Source organism: Calypte anna, chromosome 4A (genome assembly GCF_003957555.1).
Source record: "Calypte anna isolate BGI_N300 chromosome 4A, bCalAnn1_v1.p, whole genome shotgun sequence".
Classification (NCBI taxonomy): domain Eukaryota; kingdom Metazoa; phylum Chordata; class Aves; order Apodiformes; family Trochilidae; genus Calypte; species Calypte anna.
Genome location: NC_044248.1, coordinates 9972547 through 9992415, shown reverse-complemented (window position 1 = coordinate 9992415; position 19869 = coordinate 9972547). Strand labels below are relative to the sequence as shown.

Below are 19869 nucleotides of genomic sequence, written 5' to 3'. Positions count from 1 at the left end.
TGTGAGATTGTTAGGGTAAAGAAGGAGGTGGCAAGTCAGAGGAAAACTCACTGTAACTCACTGAACTACTTGTTCAAATAAGAACCCAATGGTCTCTGTCTATTTATAGCATTTTCAAAATGACTGAAAATTTAAAAAAAGAAAAAAAAAAAAAAAAGAGGAAAAAAGTTTCACAAAAATCTCTACTGGTCACTTTCTGCACCCTGGACTTGAACAGAGCAATGGAAATCAGAAGGTGAGAAGGCCTCTAGGGAATTTCCTTTGCTATTCAGTTAATGCTTTTAATTCCCTAAGAAGCCATGGTAACCTTGTAATGACCTTACAGAGCCACAGCCCCTGTGACTGCTTTGCAACATTGTAGTTTCTAAATTTCTACCCAATTTTATAGACTTTAAAAACCACAAAATGCTGCGTTTTTAGAGGTAAATGTGCATTATGTTTTGTTTTGAAGATGAAATAAGGTCTTGTGGGTAATACACAAACTAAACATCCCAAGTAAAATCAGAGGAGAAACTGCTCACCTCTCTCAGGAATTTACTCTGTCATCCTTAGCAAATCACTTAATCTTTCTATGCCTCCATTGCCCATATATAAAGCAGGGTAATACCTGCTGTAGAGATAAAACCTGTCACATGTCCTCTTTTGAAAAACTACTAATCATAGAAAAGCCTCCAGTTAAACTCTTAAAACGATGTATTGAAAATATTGAAGCAAAGATCAATTTTCTTTGCTATCCAGAAGAAAATTTACCCAAATATTCCCATTCTATACCCTTATCAGTCAAGCAGTTTGGGTCTTCATATAAAAAGAAATTCTACTGAGTCCAAAACATTTTTTAGCCTGTAAATTTACAGACTATAAAAGTTGAGTTTCTTACTACATTATCCTGACAGAGACAAGAATCACAGACATAAAGCTCGTAATCCTCTCCAAGACTACAGCTTAGATCACTTTTCAGACAACTTTTGAGCGAACTATGAAGGGTTTATGCTTCACTGTCATCGATTCAATACGTATGACAAATGATGACAGCCACACTTATGCAAATTAGACAGAGCTACAAAAGTCCCACACAAACACAGTGGCTATATTACCCATTATGTTCTTTTGACTTTGATCCTTTTTCAGGTATTTAGACATGCTTAACCAAATCAGATTATTGATTCAGACTTTGGTATTAAATAAATCAGCGGAAAAAGCTGAAAGACCTCACCAAATGGTAGGAGCACTACAGATGATGAGGCAGCCTGGCAGGGTAGTGACAATCTGTCACACATCGATACGAGCTGGGATTCTGAAGCCTGAGCTGTTGAATCAGAGAGGCTGGAAAACTGGCAAAGGAATAACATAACACTGCTCTCCCAAGGAGGGTGCAGGGCACACTGAAGGACTCTTGGCATCGTTCTTAGGGGAATATTTTGGCTCGTGCAACGACTGGCTCCAACAAGTTCTGCAGGAAGCTATGCTCAAGCCTTCTCTGGAGAGGTATTTGGTGACATGGAGCCTTTGATGGGACTCTGGGTAGGAGTTCAGAAGACACCTGAGATAGCTGTGTACCTAAGTGAAGATGAATGGGGAACGCATGACGACATCTCCGTCATGAACAACAACAACCGGAAGCAGCTAACGTGAGGAAGAACATGGAGAAAAATTCCATGAAGAGAATAAAAAAGAGACAGAGAAGAAGTGGTGTATGATCCTGTCTTATTCTCAGAAAATGAGAAAAGATTCTTGCAAGTTAAAGTATCTTAATTTTCTCAGTTGATGGTATTTGAGCTGGTATCCTCTAAGCTGCGAGTTTGAAAAAGTGATTTCATATTAAAAGAGTGTTTGTACAGCTCCAACATCAACATCACAACACACAGATCATGAATTACATTTACTTTATTTAATATTACATGCATTTCAGACACTGATTCATACTGTTTATTTGCAGAAGTAGTTATTCTCAATGTACAAGTAGTAACTATTGCTGTTCCAGGGAAATTCAGTAGCATGCACTGCACACACTTGTGTGCAAAGTTATTGTTTTCGTTTAGAAAATTTTAAGGTCATGATTTCTAAATTAATACTATACATACAGTTTATTTTTGTTTTTATGCAGACATTGCATAGTTGATGATTAGCCTCTCAAAAAAGACTGGAATTCTGGTACCAGTATTTCTGAAACATATCAAGTGACAGTAGCAAACAAGAAGATTTGAAGAAGAGGCATAACTTTCAGGGTTGAAAGGTCAGCAAGCACAGCCTAGGATGAAAACCAAACAGACTTGTTAAACTTGACATTTGAATCAAATTTCTTTAAAGCAAGTCAAAAAGTCAGAAAAAGAATCAAATGCTGACTACAATGCTAAGAATAATTAGATTCAGACCTAGCTAGAAAACAAATCATGCTGGTTTATGTTAGTGCCCTATTGGATTATTTTTCTTTTGACCATTCCAAAGAAAAAGCACGGTTATGTACATAAACCAAGTAACTTTACTTTAGCCTTTAGCCTTACTTCAAATATCCATGGCATCATGGGGGAATAAGGGGTCTAATATTTCAACTTGCTTCTAAAAATAATTGGGAATTAAGAATCCTTGTCCTGTGGCTTGGCTAGTACTTGTGAAGTAAGTCCAAGGTAATGACTCAAACAGTCAATGTGTTTTCATGATAGTATGTTAGGAAAAAAGAAAGTCATCACAAGCTGGTAGGAAAAAATATTTTAACAAATTACTAGAGATAAATGATAATAATACTTGATTAAATTTTTCTTCATTTATCATCAGGAAAATGATAGCACTCAGTGAAACTTCAGATTCAATATTGACAAAAATAATATTGTAAAATTTTTTGTAACATCAAAAAGCACAGAAGCAACTACATTAATAGGCAGAGAGAAAAGGTACAAGCCTCCACAATATTTTGAAAATAATATAACCCTCAAACACAGAGAATGTATTAATATAGGAAAAAAAATCTGATAGTAAAAACCAATTTGATAACATTGCAGTTTTGTAGCAAAGATACTCTTCTATCTCTTTTTACTTCAGAAAAGGCACTATTATGTACTGCATGATCACAATTTCTGTAGTTTTTTATCTAAGGCAAGAATTCAGGCTGAAAGATTTGCACTGTGTACCACGTGCCATGTGAAGCTTAAGTTACTCTTGTTGGCAAAGCATCAGAAACTATTTCAATCTCCTCTAACTGAAACTTATCCTTACTTCAGCTGCAGCCAGTGATGTCACCTCCATCAGGTTGACCGCTCGGAAAGCAAACACAGCAGCTGCCAGGACTGAAAGAGAATGCCCAATATTTAAGTTGCTGACCTGTTAATTAGTGGTTAGAATAAATCTTGATGTAAAATACCAACTCTCACTCCCTTAGAGTAATTATTACAGTTCTGAAGAATAATGTGCAATGGATGGCTGTGTTTGAGAGTCTTTGGCTGTTCTTTAGAACTGAGATAAAAAAATCACCATTCTTTCAGAAAAGTCAGGGGAAGCTTGAGTTTATGGCAATTAACTTTTAACTGAAAGTGAACAGCTATTTCAGTTGTGAACATAATGTGGCATTAAAAAGAATGTTTATTTGTACTATCTTGTAATTACATATCTCTAAATAGCTGACTCATCCATACAAATGGAACAAACACCTTTTCTCTTCTACTCACCTACTTTGTATTTAAAAGGTGACCCAACTGAAGATTTATGTCTTCTCCCATCTTAAAATTTGCATAAATCTTATGAGAGAATTTTCTTTATAAAAAAAGGAATACAAAACTTTCAAGTTTTCCTAAAAGATGGGACTTGGAAAGAAGAAACCCAGCAAAATCAGGGCAATTCTCAGTTACTGTAAGTACTGAAGTACTTGCCATGAGTAACATCTAACTCATACATTGTTGCTGTTGAAGCTGGGAGAACATCTTATGTTCTGTTCAGAGCACTTAGCATTTTTGGAATGCTATCATAAAAAAAATACTTTGCATATTTTTTTTAGAGATGCAGTATTTATGCAATTCTAGTTTTCTAAAAGTTATACTCTCTGACATATAAATAATCAGCTCTCAACATTTAAAGATCAACTATTTCCTTCTAGTCAAAAAAACCACTGAAAGTAACAGGTATTTGCCTTACATTCACCTGGACTTAACACATTTTGTAAAAAAAATTCTATTACCAGCAAGAATTTCCAGAGAGTTGTATCCCAGGATTCTGTCCCACAAAAGCAAGAGCTGATCTGTAGCTAAATAACCAGAAAACGCTCGCACCATCCATTTAAATGAAATTCGTAGCCTGCAAACAGGTGATAAAAAACAGTTACCACATTTCTGTCTTCTATAATGATCAGACAGACCCTCTCTAAACTGAAAATATTTCATTCCCATTCTGCATTACTCTTGCAGGAAAAATAGCCATTTTCTTTTGCTGCACTAATACTATTTTTCTTTACAATAGCCATTAGAAAACAATTTAGCATTTCATTTGACAAACTATTCATATTAAAATATTCTGGCCAAACAATCACATTGGAGTGATCCTCAGCTATTATCTCCCCTAGTGTTTCATTCTTTCTGCTATCAGGGCTATTATGATGGATTCCAATTATAACACTATGATTTTCAGGCTCTGTTGCACTTAGTGCCCTGAGTACACAACAAGATTGCAGCTTCTTGCAAATTCTGTTGTAACCAACCTATGTCTGTGTCTTCTGCCCCCTAGGAAATAAAACACTTAGTTCCGTCAGATCTGACATGAATAACTCAAACTTAGCTGAATAATGCAGCATTTGTCATTGAGCAATTCTCCTCTCTTTCACTGAAAATGCACAAAATACATATACACAGGTTAGGCAAAGGACTCTCAACTGACTTTCAAGGAAAAATGGCACATGGATGATTGCACCTCTGAGTAATTCCCCATAGCTTTTAAATTAAAATACCCCAGAACAGCATTTTCAGAGAAACAAAACTGCAACATTTGTTGAAAGCCAGGAAGAAGTACTCACGGCTGAGCCCCAATTTCTCGAAGGTGATAAAAGAGCTGGGGCAGGTGGGTTTGCAGAAGAGTCTCAAACAGCAAACACAATGATACAATGCCCTAAAGAAACAAGATCATATCCTGAATGCTAACACACAGCTTGTCAAATCTGACAAAATAGCATCAGCATGTAGGTGTGCATGAATTTTTAATTCAAGCAATAAAATACAATTAATGAGATAATATATAGCTCACTTAAGCAGGACACAAGCAACCCTAATGTCTTCAGTCCCCAAAGTCTTCCTCCTATGATTATATCCATGTTTTAGCAACATAATATGTTTTGATAAGTCTCTGTAAGTTACTTATGGTATTGGTATGTCAAGGTCTAAGTACTTAGCAGGCTATTATAACATGACATTCTTTAAATATTTCCACTTTGATGAAACAGAACTCAGTTACACTATATACACACTAAGAAAGAGAGCATGTGAGAAATACTATATCTCTGATATTTAGAAACAAACAACAATGGGGATAGTTACAAAAAGTTAAATGTAAATGTGTTTTTCAATTTCTTTTAAAAATTACCAGCAAAATGAATAGATTCCTGTCTGACCGGTTTCACTGCTATTAGTGAAGCACAATGCCCAGCCTTGAAATGGTGTATGAAGAAAAGGATTTTCTTTTAACCAGGAAGTGATTTTAAAAGTCACTTCACTTTGAGAAGGAGAATAAAAAAATCACTGTGTTTTGTTCTTCAAAAATAGATGACAAGCAAGTTCCTACACCTGCCTTACATTCAAGACATACAGCACTGGTCATATACACAACCAAATTTTAAAAATTAATCTACTAGTGCTAAATGAGGATCTGAAACAAAGATCCTAAATCAAAGAGACAGACGTTCACTTGATGTCACTGAAACAGTATCTGTACATATAATTTAGTTCTTATACCCCAGAAAACACTAAAGTGCATGTGCTTAAATGCTGTCTATTAAAATGCAAGCACGTATGCATTTTTGTGACTCCTTAAACTGGTAAATCTATTACATAAAATACTTAAGTCTCAATAAAAAAAAAAAAAATCATAAAATGAGAACTGCACTATCTTGAAGTACATGATATTCTATAGCTAAGAGTAACATTGATGGAGAAAACAAAAATATCCAAATTGGAGTTACTTAATATTCTTTCCAAGCTTGCCTGAAAGTACATATATATTTATGTATTTCAAGCACACAGAAAATCATGCCACTGTATATTATTATTCCATAGCAAGCAGAGTATCAAGTGAGTGGGTTATAATTCCTAATGAACTTACAGAGGGATGAGAAGAGATGGAATGGAGTCTGAAGAAAAAACGGACATACATCTCACGGAATATCTGATACAATTTGGAAGGTTCATGGTACAGAAAACAAAGTGGAGCAACTGAAAGGATAAAAGAATTATAATTGACTCAACACTGTAAACTCTTAAAAAAGTTCAATGATTAAGTGCATGAAATATGGAGGAAAAACAAGTAATTCATAGTAGTACACTTTACAAAAACAATACCAAACCAATTATTTAGAAAGAGCTATTTTATAATCAAGTCTCTAATTTTATGTAAAAAGAAAGGGAACACAACACATTACAGTTAATAGTTCTATATATTAGTTCTATATATTTCAAGATTCTAAACTAATTAGAACCTGCTTACTTTGATGCTGGTTTTCTAAGCATAAGAAATAGAACAAAATATAACGAAAATATTATGGAAATAGCTTTTGGTTGTAACAATAACATCACAGTATGACTGATTGTCAGAGACCTGTTTATTTCTTTCAAGATCTGAAATGCAGGACATTTGGTAGTTCAGTGTTTAGAAGTCTTTTGACTGAAAATAAGAGTTGGCTACATTTGCAAAACAGCTGTTCTCAAACTTTTTTCCCCTGATTTCTACTCCACTCATGCAACGCATGTTTCACAGACCTGTTCCACAAACATTTCTGTAAACAGCCTTTTAATCTGTCACCACGAGTACTGCTTCATTTTAAAGGTGCATTCATCACTGATAACAGCTTACATTTTAACATGTTCATAAGTCTCTTTTTCTACATTCACCTTCCATTTCAGATTAATTTACAGAAAGATAGGAATATGGGTATGTTTATCTGCATGTATACGTATACATATTATTATAGATACATTTATTTGTATATATCTGGATGTATGCATGCATAAATTAATTTTCCTATGTATATATATCAGAGAAGGTGGCTTAATAGACAACGTGTACGAGAAGCACATGCTAATGTAGGGTGAGATATTCTCAGAAATATGCATTTACATAGAGGTAAGAAAAGCAGAGTTACTAGCATGTATATTTTTAATGACTGCAGATGGCAGGCTGGGCCACATGCACCTGTAGGGAAAGGCCATGACAGCAACTGAGCCCAACAGCTGGCACACTGTGAGGCCAGGCAGGCAAACCTACAAAAGTGTAGGGGATTTACATAAGGCCCCAGATAGTTCCTGGAGGGGCAGCACAGCAGGGAATACACATGGAATACACAGCCAGAATGCTCTGCTTGAGCCCAGCTACTGCTTCCCCAGGTGAGAGTTACACAAGCTGGGCTTCTTCACCCTTCCTACACCACCTTCTCACAAGCAGATTCTCAGACCTTGCAAAGACAAGACAGGAGGGGGGAAGAAGCTCACACTCAGTTTGAGAGATGCTGCTATCAAGGGCAGAGTCAAAGACAAACATTTCAAAATCTGTTTGATATGGAAAAAGTGAAAGCCTCCTGGAGAGTACCTAAGGAAGGGTTTGTAACTAAGCTGTCCATTACTTCAAACACCTGGATTCCCTACTCAGGTTCAAATTTGCATTTCATATTTAAATAACCTGATTTTACTGACTGTGTGATCATTAAACTTTATCATAAGCAAAACATGGCATTTTAAATATAACCTTAAAATACTCTTGACCCGTGATGCCACAAAAACCTTTGATAAATAAAAGGAAAAATCTGGAAAGCTGTAACAAATAGTCTCACATTGTTAAAGCATCTGCACTAGTTGCTTCCTTACATCTGAGAACAGAGATTTTTCTGCTCACTTCCTAGAAATCTTGTTGATATTTCAGCATTCCTCTGTGCAGTAGTGACTGTTCCTCATGTACAATAGGATATTGCTTAAGCTCCTTTAACACCTGTTTTAAGCAAATGGATACAGCAAAAGGCCTTTCACATAATTCATGGGTCTAAAAAACCATGCTTGGCCTAGCCAGAAGTGAAACAGAAGAGAACTCTGTCAACAAACTTTATCCCTTCATTCATATATGTTAAGATGTATAGCTCAGCTACTAGTTCTGAGAAGAAACCCCCACACAGCAGCGAGCTGTAATAAAAATAAATAGAAACAGACTAGGGTTTTGAAAACTAAGTACAACAGTATACACAAAGAAATAGAATACACTCATTTAAAAGTTGCAGATAAGCTCACACAGCTGTAGATTGCAATCTGATAAAAACTAGTCCCGAGGTTTTAAGAGTTTATGAGAATCACACTTACCATACATAGAAAAGCCATGAAAAGGAATTACACCTACAAAACAAAAATATTCCTTTTTTGGTTATTCTTTTAGTTTCTTTTTATCCATGTAAAAACATGTCTAAGTTTCTAAATTTTATTCTGCTTGGAACAGGAATAAAATATTTCCTCATTATGAACCCTGCAGTCCTGGATCTCAATCTTGCAAATACTTCAGTACAGGAATGGTATCACTTCAGTACAATCAAGAATGTGCTTAAACACATACTATAGTTGCTAGAAAGCCAAGTAAAGCTCCATTTCAGTGAAGTTATTACATGTAAGCTTTGCTGAAATCACAGTCTAATTTCGGATAAATTACAACCTATAAATGTCATGCACTGACAAGGAAGGAGTAAGAAAAAAAGGAGGCCAAGACCTCCAGCAATTTATGTAGTACTCAGATAAAACACTTGGAGGACTTGGCAGTTGTATCATGACAGTTGTCCTGATCATAGCTCCCATTCATTATTTTTTATATACAACCAGTAAGAGGGAGCTGCTTTGGCAAAAGGTCACAGGACAGTGCTTCCTGGCTACAAAGCTGCAAAGGATTGCAGAAGCCAAAATGTAAGACAGGGAAAGCACAGGATGTGTTAAAACTGATACCACTGGAGCACAATACATAAAAGACAAGGTCAGACACACAGATTTAAGATTGGTGGTGTAAGGGCTTGAAAGCAAGAGCAGAGAGCTTAAAACACAAAAGCAATGCAAAAACAGGGAAAGGATTCAATAGTCACACTGAAATGGTCAGAATAAAAGCTGAAAAAAATTTAATAACTGAAGTAACAACACAATGATACTGATCTAAAATTATACAGATAAAAGGTGTGGTTTGTTGAATCCTAAAAAGCTGGGGGTCAAATAGTTTGAGCATGTACCATTCAGACCCCCTACGAGGTTGTACAAGACAGGAATACAAGCTGCTGCACCAGAAGTTGCTTTCCTTCTCCTTCCCACACACACAGACAAACTCCATACATGATTACTAAAACCAAGGTCAATGTGGTTTCAGAGTAGCTTCAGTCCAGCTTACTCCTTTAAATTAATGAATTTTTGAAGAATAACAGTGGAACATAATTTGTAATAGAAAAAGGGTTATAATGAGTTTGAGAAAAAAATCCTGTATCTTTCCAATCTACCACTAGAGGAGGCAACAGTATTATTCTTACCATTTGGGGGATAGAAAACAGCATATTCTTCCATTCCAAGTTTTCCTGTGAATCATCAAACCACAATTAACATGTGATTAAACTGTTAAAAGATGTAAAGATTTAAATCTGAATTGTAGGTTCTAAGTTACAATTATAAAAATCATAACTAATTATGGTATTGGTTATTTGATCCTGTCTAAACTAAGCAAGCAATGCAACAGGACATGTTATTTCTGACATGGTGTCAGAAATAAAACTAAACTGCAGCATCAATAAAGGGAGGATGACAAACAGCAAAAAGGAAGATGAAGATTTCAGCAATGCAATTCCACAGAGATTTTTTTTGGGTGTGTTTTAGGAACTCCAAAGGTGCTTGCTGCAGATCTTGAAGACAGTGAAGCTCTTGGAGGGGATAAGGTTAAGGGGATGGATCTGCCATGCTGTGGCAGACAGACTTAGGAGCAAAAGCGTTTTGAAAGATTTAAGAACAGATTTTTAAAAAATCTATAAATCAAGGCTTCATTAAGCCTGCAACACAAAGGAAGATGGATGGTACAGTTTTGATACAACAAAAAACTATTCAAGTAACCTACTGGATACAAAAGACCAATTAAGTCAAGACAATCACTGACAGTACAGACTGACCATATAGCTTTGCCTGTTCCTGCAACACGTGACACTTGTCAACTGTATTTTAACTATGGAAACAAAAAATTTAAAATCCACCATTGAAAGATTAACTATTTAGAAATATGCTTTTAAGTATAATTACAACTAATTAAAACTTAATATTAATTCAGCTTTATAACAAGAAAAGACATGTAGCAAATGTAACTACTTATATGAAAATCTATTAAATATTCAGAGATCCTTTAAATCTCTGTGTGTTTTGTGTACTCTAGACAGACACATTTAGCACAGGGACCTTTCACCAGGTTCAAGGAATCTAGACTTATTAAGAGGGATATTTAGATATTTTCCTGTAGCATGAATTGACTGAATCAAATTCCAAGGTGTCAAGATTCTACCATATTGTTATAATTGTATGCTAAATTTATTTTGGTAAAGTACTGGAGAATTATACATTGAAAACTACAGTAAAAGAACAACATTATAATCTGGTCTTCATGCAATCAGCTAAACTATCAGAATCTGTGCAGATGCCAATTGGAGATATGAAATTTTTATTAACATTGTTTTAAATGTTGTCCCCTAGGTGCAAAGAACATCAAGCAAATTCACATACTGTATTACTGCAGCAGTCAACAAAAATCTATACATTATTTTGAAAAACAACTCCTTTTACCTCGTATGTATGATTTGGGTGGGGTGGCACTACTGTAAGTGAAGTGCTCCAATACAGATGTATCTCGGGAAAAACATAGCAATACCTGTAAGAAAAACAGCATAAAAAAACCCCAGCTGACTTACTGGATGAAAAAAAAAAAAAAAGCAAACAGATTTAAGGACTTGTCTTAACACTAGATGCTTTTGAGGAGAGCCAATATTGTTCAAAGCTCTTGACCAACTTAATTTTTATTTCCTGTTCGAATTTCCAGGCTCACTTTGAACTTGCTATGGTATTACCTTCACATTCATTTGTTTTCAGTAAAATATGCCCCTTCTCCAACCCTCATCCTCTTCTCTCAGCATGGGTTTACCTCCTTCTGCCACATGGTTAGTAACTATCCATGTAACTGGCTACTTGGACTTCTAGAGATTATTTTTCTATTCAGTTCCTATGACCTGGGAAAGTCTTAGTAAGCGTATAAGTGAAGAATTAATTTATATTTTCACTTGTCTGAAGTTATGATACTTATATTCACTTTAATTCCCAGGAATATTACAGAATGCTTGCACGGCATTCAGTTTTTTCAGAAAGCACAGATTACAGTGTTCACCTCTGAAATGTGCACTGTATTTTGTTGAATGCATTTGTGGGTTTTATTGTTTACATAAATGAAGTATTTAGCATTTGCAGCAACTGAGTATATAATTAAAATACTAAAATAGTTCCTATAAAAATTGAACAATAAAGAATCTCATCCTGCATGCAAGTGTAAAAAATGGAATAATGAGAACTACACTTGAAAATTGTCACGTTTTCCTGCAATGAAAGACTGCACTATCAAGAACTGTACACAAGAGGGTAGAAGTAAGACAGACTTCAAGTGGCTGATAACATTTTATATACATTAAGCTCTCTCTACTCCTGGAGGTTTTAAAGCCAGAGTTTGTCATTTAAACTGTAGCCAGAGTGTAAAAGGTGGAAATGGCTTTGATGGTGTTTCACTACATGATTTGTTGTGAATAAAAATGAATGGATTTTCCCTTCAACCAATTATTGCAAACATTTTCAGATACCAGCATTTCTTAAAAGTAAACATAAAAACCAAAGCACTGGAACACCTGAACATCATTGCTTCTTTTTATTTTTCATGGAAAGCTGCTCATATTTTAAGACTTTTCCTCTTTTTAATTTCAAAACTACTTCTCAGATACAAACACCTTTGGAAAAAACAGTTTCTTTATCTCAAACAGTTTAAGCTAAATATTATTTTTGAATGGTGCACAATCTTTTTCATAGCTGCCAAAATATAGCTGACAATAACAATACACAGGCAAACATAATTCTCACATAAGTGTATGTTAACTGAGGTGAGAGCAAAAGAAACTAATCTAAAAAGGATATAAATTATGTTGTCTCATAGGGGAAAGAATATAACCATAATTTGTGGCCCCCTCTTTTAGGAATAGAGTGTCCAGTACTAGTATCTGGAAGTCTTTAAATTAAAACTATGCATCTTTGTAAGATATCAAATGTTTAGGTATAGTCATGGCTATACCCAAAAACTGCTGGGTATGGTTCTTTGCATATATTCATTATGCAGTATTCTAATTAAACCTTTGGCCTGAAATAATGAATTTTAAAATTTAATAATTTATGTATTATTTTTCTCATTCACAAAAATCATGATCCTAAATAAAGCAATGGCATAAATGTTTTTTTAAGTACAGAAATGTTTGGATATAGGGATTTATAAAAACTATAGGGTATTTATAAAAAACTGAAAGAAATCATTTGCCAGTGAAGCATTTAAAAATTAGGTTGGAAGATAAAATTATCAAGGAAAATGGATAGATTTCTTCCAGAATAGTCTGAAGAATACCACTACATACCAAACAAAACCAGTGCAATTAGTACTTAAAAGTTTGAGATACTCTGTGTCTTTGCCTTACAGTAAAACTTAATTTTTCAAAGATTTTTAGTGTCTCTCTTTCAAATTACTAAGGATAGCTTAGTCCTTTTTATGATTTTAATTCTTCAATATTTCTTTCCATTAACAGAAATATATAAAAAATATTCAACTGTACTTCACACTGAGAATGATAAACAGTATTTTTTTCTGAAGGTCTTAAAACAAAGATTGTGTATACTAGTTCATACTCCTTAGATTACAATTCTGTGTCCAAAGGAACCATTACTTTGTTACTTTGGCAATCTATATGATGAATGAAGAGGAAATAAGATTTTCACATCCAATGATAAAGAGATCATGTGACAATAAAGAAGATCATATTTGACAACACCTACATGTAAATATTTTAGTGAATAAAGATCATTATTTGAGTTGCTATTGTGTAGTCACTTTTCAGATTTTAATTCAGAAACAAATCTGGATACAGATCTATATACTGGAACTGGAACTATTTTACAGTAAAAAGTCTGTTTTCATGGGGTTATAATTATAAGTATAAATGTTTAAATGTTTATTATTCCAAAATACTGTATGTAGCCATAACATAATAGTATGCTTAAACAGCAACATATTTCATACCAATATGGACTAAACAGCATTAAGGACAGTTTTTTGCTCAGTTGAATTACTAGCAGTGTTACACATTGCCATCAAAGAAGAAATAATATAGTTTCACATAGATTTAAAACAAAAAATTAAGCAGCTCCAACCTAACTGATGTGACTAATAGAACTGAAAGCACTGTGGAAAAAGTTAATTTTGACATTTATATTGATATTGCAGTCAACTACACATTAGCAAGTTCATAAATGTAATCTTCTATTTAAGGATGTTTGACAGGCAGCAACAAACATAATTCTTTATAAATTAGCTGGGTTCCCCATTACTTAAAGCAGCTTTGGAATGGAGCAATCCTAAAAGCAGCTACAGGTATTGATACTTTTTTCAGAATCAATGTTTTCAATTTAAAAATATGTCAATACATTTTACTCTTATTGCAGTAGGTAACTGGAAAGCAAATTTTTATATTATTTTATTTTAAAATCAGAACCTGAATATACTTTTTAAGTTTTAACTTCTCTGTATGCTGCAGCTGTTAATAATTAATTTCTCTACATGCTGCAGCTCTTAATAATTTTATTATTGCAAAGCTGGAAGGGGACGAATAAGGACTTGCTGAAAAAGGGGAAACATAAATTTCACTTTTAAAAAAGGGAAAAAAGGAAGACCCAGGAAACTACAGGACAGTCAGTCTAACCAGTAAGGCCTATGGAAAATAAAAAGGTGACTGAAGACAGCCAACATGGCTTCACTGAGGACAAATCATGCCTGACAAATTTGGTACCCTGCTCTGAGAGGGTTACAGTGTTGGTGGATAAGGGAGGAGCAACTGGTGTCATCTAACTGGGCTTGTGCAAAGCATTTGACACTGTACCACATGGCATCCTTGTCTCTAAATTGGAGAGACATGGACTTGACAGATGGACCACTCAGTGGGTAAGGAAGTGGCTGGATGGTTGCCCTTAAGGAACTGTGATCAACAGCTTGAGGTCCAAATGGAGGTCACTGACAAGTAATTTTCCTCAGGGGTAGGTATAGGGACGGGGGCTGATATGGGTTGGTGATATGGGACAATCCTGAACACAAACACAGGCTGGGGGGAGAATGGATTGAAAACAGCCCTGAAGGAAAGGACTTGGAGGTGTCACCGTGACCCAGCAATGTACACTTGCAGCCCCAAAATCCAAGTGTATCCTGAGCTGCATCATAAGAAGCATGACCAGCAGCTCAAGGGAGGTGATTTACCTGGTGCCTCCAGCCTGGAGTACTCTGTCCAGTTCATGGAGCCCCCAACATCAGAAGGACATGATGCTCTTGGAGTGAGGCCAGAGGATGATTAGAGCCCTTCTTGTATGAAGACAGGATGAGAAAGCTGGGGTTTTTCAGACCAGAGAAAAGAAGGCTCTGGAGAGACCATCCAGCAGCCTTCCAGTACTTAAAGGGGCCTACAGGAAAGCTGGGGAGGGACTTTTTTACAAGAGCATGGAGTGATAGGACAAGAGGGAACATTTTTAAGCTGAAAGAAGATAGATTTAGATTGGATTTTAGGAAGAAATTCTTTAGTGTGAGAGTGGTAATACAATGGCACAGGTTGCCCACAGATGCTCCATCCCTGGAAGTGTTCAAGGCCAGGTTGGATGGGGCTTTCAGCAGCCTGGTCAGGTGGGAGGTGTCCCTCCCCATGCAGGGGAGTTTGAACTCAGTGATCTTTAAGGGCTCTTCCAACCCAAACAATTCAATAATTTTATGTTTGATTTTGTATTTTCTGCTTTACTGCATTGGAAAAACACTGTGCAAGGTCCTTCAGAGCAGGAGTTCTAAAAGCTTGTCCTGCTTGATCTGTTTAAATACACAAGATTAACTTTTCAGTTATTTTTGAATAATTGTTATTCAGAAGGGAAAGTATACATAATACAGCAAACAGATGCTATGGTCCTACTACACTTAGCCTACATGTGAAACACAAAGACAGTCCTTAATAAAAAAAATTACATAGTGCCACAGGAGTATATTTTCTAGTTTTTGTAAGAAAAAAGTAGTTACATACCTGATATAAATAATCCTCAAATACAAAATAGTAGTCATCATTGCTTGCTGTCAGCTTTACATCCTGTAATCAATAAATACAGCAGTTTGAAGCCGAAAGACACCTTTTCAGACTCCTGTAGAAGCTAAACGTAACACAGTGGTGGAAGACACTGTTTCACAACTGAATAATGAAAGACCTGTAGTTAAGCATATACTCCATATTTTAAAAATAAAATTTAAAAAATAAACAATGCAATTTAAAAATAAACAATTCAGAATTGTAACTTGAAATGGAAGCCCCTGCACCCCAGTCCTTTCTTCCTTGCAAAATCAGTTATTCCTTTTAATTAGGTTACCATTTCTTTATGACTTCATGGCTCAACTCAAACAAGTATCTTACACATGAGCCAACACAGGCACAAGGAGAGAATTTCCAATAATTAATTCACACTAGTTATTCTTACACTCCTTAAGAACAAACCATCAAACTTTTTATTTGCTAAAAACCCCATGATACTGGTGTGATGGGTATATAAATCACTTAATCACTGTCTAGTAAATCAGTTACCTTGTAAATCAGGCTGTCCACTAAAAGGTTGTGCTGAATCACATTTGACTTAAGCTGTTCATAATACAGGATGTCCTGAAAATAAAAATATTAATATCACCAGTCTGAGACATAACTTTAATTTACATTCAAGTGAGAAAGCAAACCTTTAAAAATTGAAAAAAACCCACAAACTTCTAGGAAAATCACAAGCATGTATTCAGCTGCAAAAAAACACTGCACAAGTTATGAATCATTCTACCACTGTTTATTCTAGCTTAAGCCCCAGGAAATGAAGCAAGTATGTGAGACTTTTATCAAAACACCTCCCTTTTACATAATTAGCAAAATGAGAATGAAGGAACAAATACAAACCACGGATCTGTATCTTCCAACCTTTGGTTCTCTATATCTAAAACCTTTTCAACGCTCAAAATCATTACAGCTTTTTGTTTTGTTGACCTCTATTTTCACACTCATCTCCATTAATAGGTTCTGCCATATCTTCTCACATTAGTGAGTTGCTGCAAATATTTGGTATTAATATAATATGAATCTCTAAATAGTATAAATTTATTAAAAGATGAAATTACAAATAAAGCTTTTAAATCTTGTGAAGAATACTAAAAGCTTTATTTCTCAGATAATAACATGTTTGCTCTTGCTTTATGAATTTCAGTATTAACTAAAATTTCAAACACAACTCAAAACTCCACCCTGGAAAAATGAATAGCAAATTTACACTGCAAATATTAGCAGAATAAAGCAGTACTTCAATAATTTAACATTTAAATAAATTTATTAAAAACACCAGAAGGCCAAGCTGTCCACCTGAACTAGAACACATAAAAAAAAATTTGGGAAACAAATTAGAAATTACTAAAAAGGGACTTGCAGTGAAAACACTGTCCTAACCGTTCTAGGAATAACGATTTTATCTCATTACTCATGATTTATTTATACTTAAATTGTTATTGTTGTGATGCAAAATGAAAACAGGGCTTGGGAATCACTTTAGTTTTTTTGAAAGGCAACTTGACCACAAGTAGATCATTCCCCTGGCTCTTAGTAAGACATGAGGCTTGTGACTCATGCCATATTAATAAATACATTTTACATCTGATTCATGAACAAGATTGGTCACAGATATGTTTTCAAGCTACATGACCCTTTTGCTCAGTGATCAGTTTTTCTTATCTATACAGTGAGAAATGCTTTTAAGAGTCTCACTCAGGCTCCAAAAAAGATGCCAGTATTGTTTTAGTATTTTAGGTTGTGTTTCTTCCTACAGACAAGACAACCATTACCAAGTTTCACGGGAGTCCAAAAATGTGGTACATCTCTTAGACTAATATGTTTTCATTCATACAACCAAAATATTGCTATTTTATTCTGATTCAACCTTTCCTCTCTGTCTGCTAAATCTCTATAAAATATAACGTGTTGCATTTTTATATAAGCTTTTCTCAAAATAATATAGACATTTTTAATAATGCAACTTCAAACATACTCATCTATCTGATTTGAAACAAAGTACATTTCAGGATTGCAGTGCCCAGCCCTCTTCACCCGAAAAAAGCCACATATCAAAATTTCCACAGCCCCAGTCCCCATCCCACCCCTGGGAATGCCACTTGTCACTCATCTTCACATGGATATCGAGCTACTAATCACAACTCCTTGAGTGCAACCATCCAGCCACTTCCTTTCCCACTGAGGGGTCCATCTGTCAAGTCCATGTCTCTCCAATTTAGAGACAAGGATGCCAAGTGTCTAATGCTTTGCACAAGCCCAGCTAAATGACACCAGTTGCTCTGTATCTTTCAGCAGTAAACAATAAACCCAGTTTAAGTAGAATCTGGTGATTCGCCTTTGAAATTAAGGTTTAGTTTACTCAGCAGCCTTTGTGCAGGCACAGTCCATCTGTGGCCTTTCAGGAATTCCAGAGCACAGGAGCTGCACTCTCAGTGCTGAAGTGTAGGCCGTCCATGACTCAGTTTTAGGTTATACTTGCCTCTCAAATGTAATATAAGAAATGGGTGAGTGAAGCACAGGAGTAGGAATATTAAGAAAGGCTGACACTGGGGAGTCTAAGATTTGTGGGAATTAAATGAAGCCTAAAGAACAGTACCCAGAATTTACTAGAAGAGCTGTAGAATTTGGAACAGAAGTAGCACAAATACAAAACAAAAATCTAAATATATTGAATGAAGTGATAGTGGACCAAGCAGCTAAATAAAGTCCCTTCTGGCAAATCCTGTAAGAGGACCCAAAACCTATTCTCCTTTTACCAAACACCTCTGAAATCTGCTTGTCAAGAACATCCTTCTTCAGTCAAAGATGATGACAGTGCATTACTGCTGCTGGCTTCTCTGCTCTTTTAATGGTGCAGTGGATATCTTTGTCTACTGATCCTACTCTAAATAACCCTCCTGGTAAGTCATTAAGTTGCATCGTGCTCCTTTATGGACTTACCACTTCCCCTATTTATGAAGTTTTTAGACGTAGGAAATTACACTCAGTAAAAGCTGTAGTAAAGCAAATAATTAGTGATTTTTCCACGGTGGAATTTTCAGAATTAAGAATGATTTTCAACCCATTGACTTAAAAAAAAGATTAAAGAAAAAAAGCCTATAAAATAATGAACAATTTTACTTTTTGGGCACTGCTTGAATAACATGCACTAAATAAAAAATAAAGAAATGCATCAAAAAGAAGGAAAAATATAGTAACTGGATAAGTGTATGCCATCTATTTTGTGCAATCAATGAAACAGACATCCCACAGGAAAGAACTGTGATTGTATGATTCAAGATCATGAGATAATATATATATATATATACACACAGCAAACTGCACTGTTTGCACAGACAATATGAACTCTGACACTATTGAAATTTTAGATGTTTGACTTTGCAACCTTAAAAATGCTCTTTTAACACTGTTTCTCTAAAATGTACCACTACAAATGAAGACTAATAAGCAGTTCATTGCCAGGAAATGTGTTCACACATTTCTAAATAATCCTGCATATAGAGCTCACAGTTCATTATTTCTACAATGACAGTGCCAGATTGGTAGTTTCATCCCTTGCTTGGTTTTATATTAGGTTGAGCTTTACTGAATAAAATTTTCCAAACAAAAATATTGGATGCTAACACACACAAAGCTGCCCATACCAAACCTTCATAATGTATTACATTAAAGAAAGGAAATTCACAGTCCTTATGCATTACAGATTCATACAGTTATAAATTTAATAGAGCCTAAACTGCAAATCAAAAATATTGCAAGAAATCTCTGCAACCATGCAATTCAACTCCAGCAGAGAAATAGTACACAGGAGGTAAAGTATTAGGTAAACCAATAAAATCCATACGAAATGCAGTAGATCATTACACAGCTACACGTACCTGAACACTGCTTTGCTATAGTTTGCAAATAATGCAAATGTATATTCAGTGTACACAAGAAAAATGTCTCAGGGTGTTAGCATTCTGGCAGTAGTTACAGCCTTGATTCTGTAAATGTAATGTTTAAGGACAACTATGGACATTCAGCTTATAAGATAGCTATAGTAACCCATGTGCTATCCTACCTATCTATGGCCTCTCTGCTAGATGTTGGGCAAAAAGCCTACCCTTTGAGTACTAAAAATATAAATACACTAAATACACTAAAGTCCATAAAACTGTAACTTAGGGCCCAGGATAACAAATATTGTACCATTCTATGCAAAAACAGTCTTGGCAAACAAGATAAAAGGCTCC

The 19869-nt window shown here is 35.1% G+C and overlaps 1 protein-coding gene across 5 annotated transcripts in view; it reads right to left on the bottom strand.

Moving 5' to 3' along the window:
• Positions 1-1871: 1871 nt before the first annotated feature.
• TBC1D19 (TBC1 domain family member 19) overlaps positions 1872-19869 on the bottom strand; it is a 43839-nt gene continuing 25841 nt past the window's right edge. For 4 of the 5 annotated variants that reach the window (XM_030449753.1, XM_008490622.2, XM_030449755.1 and 1 more), the window contains 10 exons: positions 16121-16195; positions 15572-15634; positions 11010-11094; positions 9722-9766; positions 8529-8561; positions 6292-6401; positions 4994-5085; positions 4166-4281; positions 3211-3281; positions 1872-2248 (listed from right to left, as the gene is read on the bottom strand). In XM_030449753.1, coding sequence (XP_030305613.1) covers positions 2174-2248; positions 3211-3281; positions 4166-4281; positions 4994-5085; positions 6292-6401; positions 8529-8561; positions 9722-9766; positions 11010-11094; positions 15572-15634; positions 16121-16195 — 765 coding nt within the window. In that variant the 3' untranslated portion in view covers positions 1872-2173. The remainder of the gene's footprint in view (positions 2249-3210; positions 3282-4165; positions 4282-4993; positions 5086-6291; positions 6402-8528; positions 8562-9721; positions 9767-11009; positions 11095-15571; positions 15635-16120; positions 16196-19869) is intronic. The other variant, XM_030449757.1, reaches the window with a different exon arrangement.